Consider the following 3,581-nt stretch of genomic DNA (forward strand, 5'->3'; position numbering starts at 1 on the left):
TACTGAAATAAATGTTTTTCTTAACAAAGCCATCAGTCTCATGTCACTTTATGAGAAAGATTACCAAATTATAACAACACGGTGAACATGTTAAAATCTCAAAATAAATTTATCACAAGTCTGTGATTATGGATTGTATTGGAATTCTGAATAACCTTAATCAGATTATTCACTGAATGTTACAGCATCTTCCACCTGCTTACCTAAAAAAAGGAGGTTTCTATGTTGACTAGTTGTCAGAGAATAGCCTGCTGTGTAGTCAAAAGGTCTTCTTACTTAAGAATAAATAGTATAAACAGAAAAATATATTTTCTCACTTGCTGATACAAACGTATCAGTTTTAAAAGACATTTATTTATAATTAGTGTAAACTCTGTTATCTGTAAGCAGTTTCTGCTCTCCCTTCCTCGGGGCTTAGTTTCTCATTGATGCTGGCTGCAGAAATAGAAAAATAAATGACAAATCTCTATCACTTCCAGGTGTACAATAGTATAGCCAACCACTTCAGTGACACCCGGACCAAGTTGTGGCCCAATGTGACAGAGTTTTCTGCTCTCCTTTCCTCGGGCTCAGTTCTCATTGATGCTGGCTGCGGAAATGGAAAATATTTTGGTGCTAACTCTCTGGTATTCCAGGTACGCTCCTCCAAATCTCTGACTATTTTCCAGCAATTACGTTGATTTAAAATTTGCAAATAAGTTAAAATAAGAATATTAAATCCTGATTTCTGTTGTAAAATTTGAGAGTTGTAGAAAGAGATCAAAATAAAATTTAATATTTAATTAACCTGATATGTGCTTGTTTTATAACGAAACGCAAGTTAAGTTTTATTTTTACTATCTTAATGTAGGAAAATGTATGGAACAATCATGTTTGCTTCAAAATCCTTCCATTATCAAAAACAAACTTCAAGCAAAGAATTTATGGGTTAATGTTCACCTTGATAAATAGATTAAAATATTAGGCCTACATCTGTTTTTTACATCTTACACGCCTTGGTGAGAGTTTAAAAAACAGTTTGAATTCCAAAATTCCGTCAATCTGTCACTTCTTCAAGTTGAGTTAATCTTTATTTTCAATTAGTCCTTAATCAGTCTCATAGGCTACAAATTGAATGTTTGATAGAATTTTGGGTCAGAAGGATAAGTTACATTGAGATTGAGCTGAAGCATTAGAAAAGTTTTGAGAGGTCTGTTGAGGTGAGTCCATCTGTTTTGACTTATCCCTGTAAAAACTAATGAGGATTATCACTGTTGTAGGTAGGGTTTGACCGCAGTGAAGGCCTGGCAGAGATCACCCGCTCTCGGGGCCATGAGGTTTTCGTGGGCGACTGTCTTCATCTACCTGTGCGGGACGGACTAGCCGACGGTATCATCAGTTGTGGCGGTGCTCCACCATCTGTCCACACGGGAACGGCGGCTGAGCGCGGTGCGTGAGGATGGCCCGCGTGCTGACACCAGGCGGCCGAGCACTCATCACCGTGTGGGCCCGGAGTCAGACGCAGCAGGACCTCTCAGCGTACCTCAAACAGGACCGTAAAAAACAGAAGGAGAGACGCAGATTCTTGGTCCCAACATCGAGATGTTTCCCAACAACCCGAGTGCTCACAGTGACATCACTTTAATTTCTGAGAAGCCCTCTCGAGAACCACAAGAATGCTTCTCAGATTTAAAGATCGTGGAAGAAAATGAAGCCAGGACCGTAGAGAACGATTCGGCTTGTGAGTGTTTAAATTTTAAACTGCCTGTTCACAAGGCCCGGACGGAAGTTTCAACATCCCGATGTGCTTGTGCCGTGGAAGGTCAAGTCAAAAGAAACAAACCACCAAGTGAAGGAAGTCTTTCCTAAGATATTACCATGTTTTCGAAGAAAACGAACTGAGTGAATTGTGCACTGTTTTTGACGGATATAAAAATACTGCAAACCTACTATACAGAAGGAAATTGGTGTATTATTTTCGAAAAAGTGAAGTCATAGCATTTATTGCAATCAGTTTTTAATTATATTTTTTACATTGGTCGTGTAATATTGTTCCTTAGAACTTACAAAAAAAATTCCCTCTAAACCTCAACTAGGTATTACTGCTTTTCAGCAGTGACATTTTAGCATTTTTTTAAGGAGTCTTTTGTAGCCTTGCTCTGGTCACTCTCCAAGTATTATAGCTCTGCATGTTAAGTGTAATAAGCAGAACTAGGGGAAGAGTACAAAGATGTGTGAGTTGATTGTGGTCATCCTAAACGGATACTATCAAGGGAGTATTATTTAGTATCTAAGAAGGTAAATTTCCTACAGAAATTTAAATAAAAAAATCCCTTTTCTTTCAGTATTATTATTACTTCACGTGTTACAGAAAATGTTTTAAATATCTCAGTATTAAATACTCAGATTGTCTTTAAAAAAAGATGACCCAATACAAATTATTTGTAATTTATACTCAATTTGGAAATTTTTTAAAGTTAAAACCAAACATATGCCAGAATGTTTAGATCACGCTATAAGCTTGTTAGGAAAAAACAGTGGACCGACAGGCAGTAAATCCAAGCTGGAAAAGATCATTTCCAAGTTGGGCAGTTGAATGAAATGAAAATAGGCTGAGCTATAAAAAAAAACAACTTTTCACAAACTTTTCTTTCTAGCTAAAGTAATTTAAAAATCAAAATTCAAAACTAAAGCTCAAGATTTAACAACAAAAATATTAAACTTTAAAATATACCTATAATTTTAATTTATTTTAGAACCTACGCTAAATTTTGTTTGCAGAAAAAATTGTATTGGTTTATTTAATTTATATGACCTTTTCAACCCCAAAAATCAATAGAATGCTTTCCTTGGACCAAAAGGAAACTATAATGCAAACTTTTAAGGCTGTACAACCAACCTTTCTATCAAGAGTTTATCGTACATAGGGACATACAAGAATACGATTTCAAATAAGACCCTGCCAAGTATTTAATAAATAGAGCAACAAAATCTAAATCATTCGTAATCAGTACAGGTCTACATAGCGTACAATAAAGACAACTTTAAAAACTAAAAATAAAATGTTCTGGCGGAACATCTGTACTACCGTACTAAATAAACATGGATCTTTTCCCTTCTAACTCTCTCCATTGGCACTAGCTACTTTTGTGGGAAGCACTTGTTTCATGCGATGGTTAACTTATTGTGCAACTTCTGCCATACATATTCCCTTTTTCCATATATCATTACTTAACAAAACAGACATATTTGAATGAGGTTTCTTCGCTCCTAAAACTCTTATAAAAAGCCAACATGGAAAACAAAATAAGGCCTCAGCAATCTCACTCCATACAAGCCAGTCTCTTCAAACACTCCCTCCGTTTGTGTAATTTTTGAAAAAGATCTGTTTTTATACAAACTTTTTTCCATTACTTTTGCAGGTCTGACGGCATCACAGGTGGGCCCATTTTAACTAGTCCTCAATCATACTATTAGTCACCACCTTGTTTTTTTAGAAGTCCTAAAACTGAATATGTAATGATAGTCCCTATCCCAGAATCAACATTTGATATAGTATTTAGAGTATCGTGATCTTCCAAAAAATAACTTCTTTAGGATCA

General features: G+C 35.7%; 1 protein-coding gene across 1 annotated transcript; it reads left to right on the forward strand.

Annotated features, from left to right (window-relative positions):
• The first annotated feature begins 440 nt into the window (after positions 1 to 440).
• On the forward strand, positions 441 to 2,026 carry LOC124374704 (tRNA (carboxymethyluridine(34)-5-O)-methyltransferase-like). Its single transcript, XM_046832871.1, has 2 exons — positions 441 to 635; positions 1,260 to 2,026. The coding sequence occupies exons 1-2, from the start codon at positions 456 to 458 to the stop codon at positions 1,434 to 1,436; spliced, it is 357 nt and encodes a 118-aa protein (XP_046688827.1). The 5' UTR covers positions 441 to 455; the 3' UTR covers positions 1,437 to 2,026.
• Positions 2,027 to 3,581: the final 1,555 nt, after the last annotated feature.

This window comes from Homalodisca vitripennis, unplaced genomic scaffold, assembly GCF_021130785.1.
Source record: "Homalodisca vitripennis isolate AUS2020 unplaced genomic scaffold, UT_GWSS_2.1 ScUCBcl_9682;HRSCAF=18260, whole genome shotgun sequence".
NCBI lineage: Eukaryota > Metazoa > Arthropoda > Insecta > Hemiptera > Cicadellidae > Homalodisca > Homalodisca vitripennis.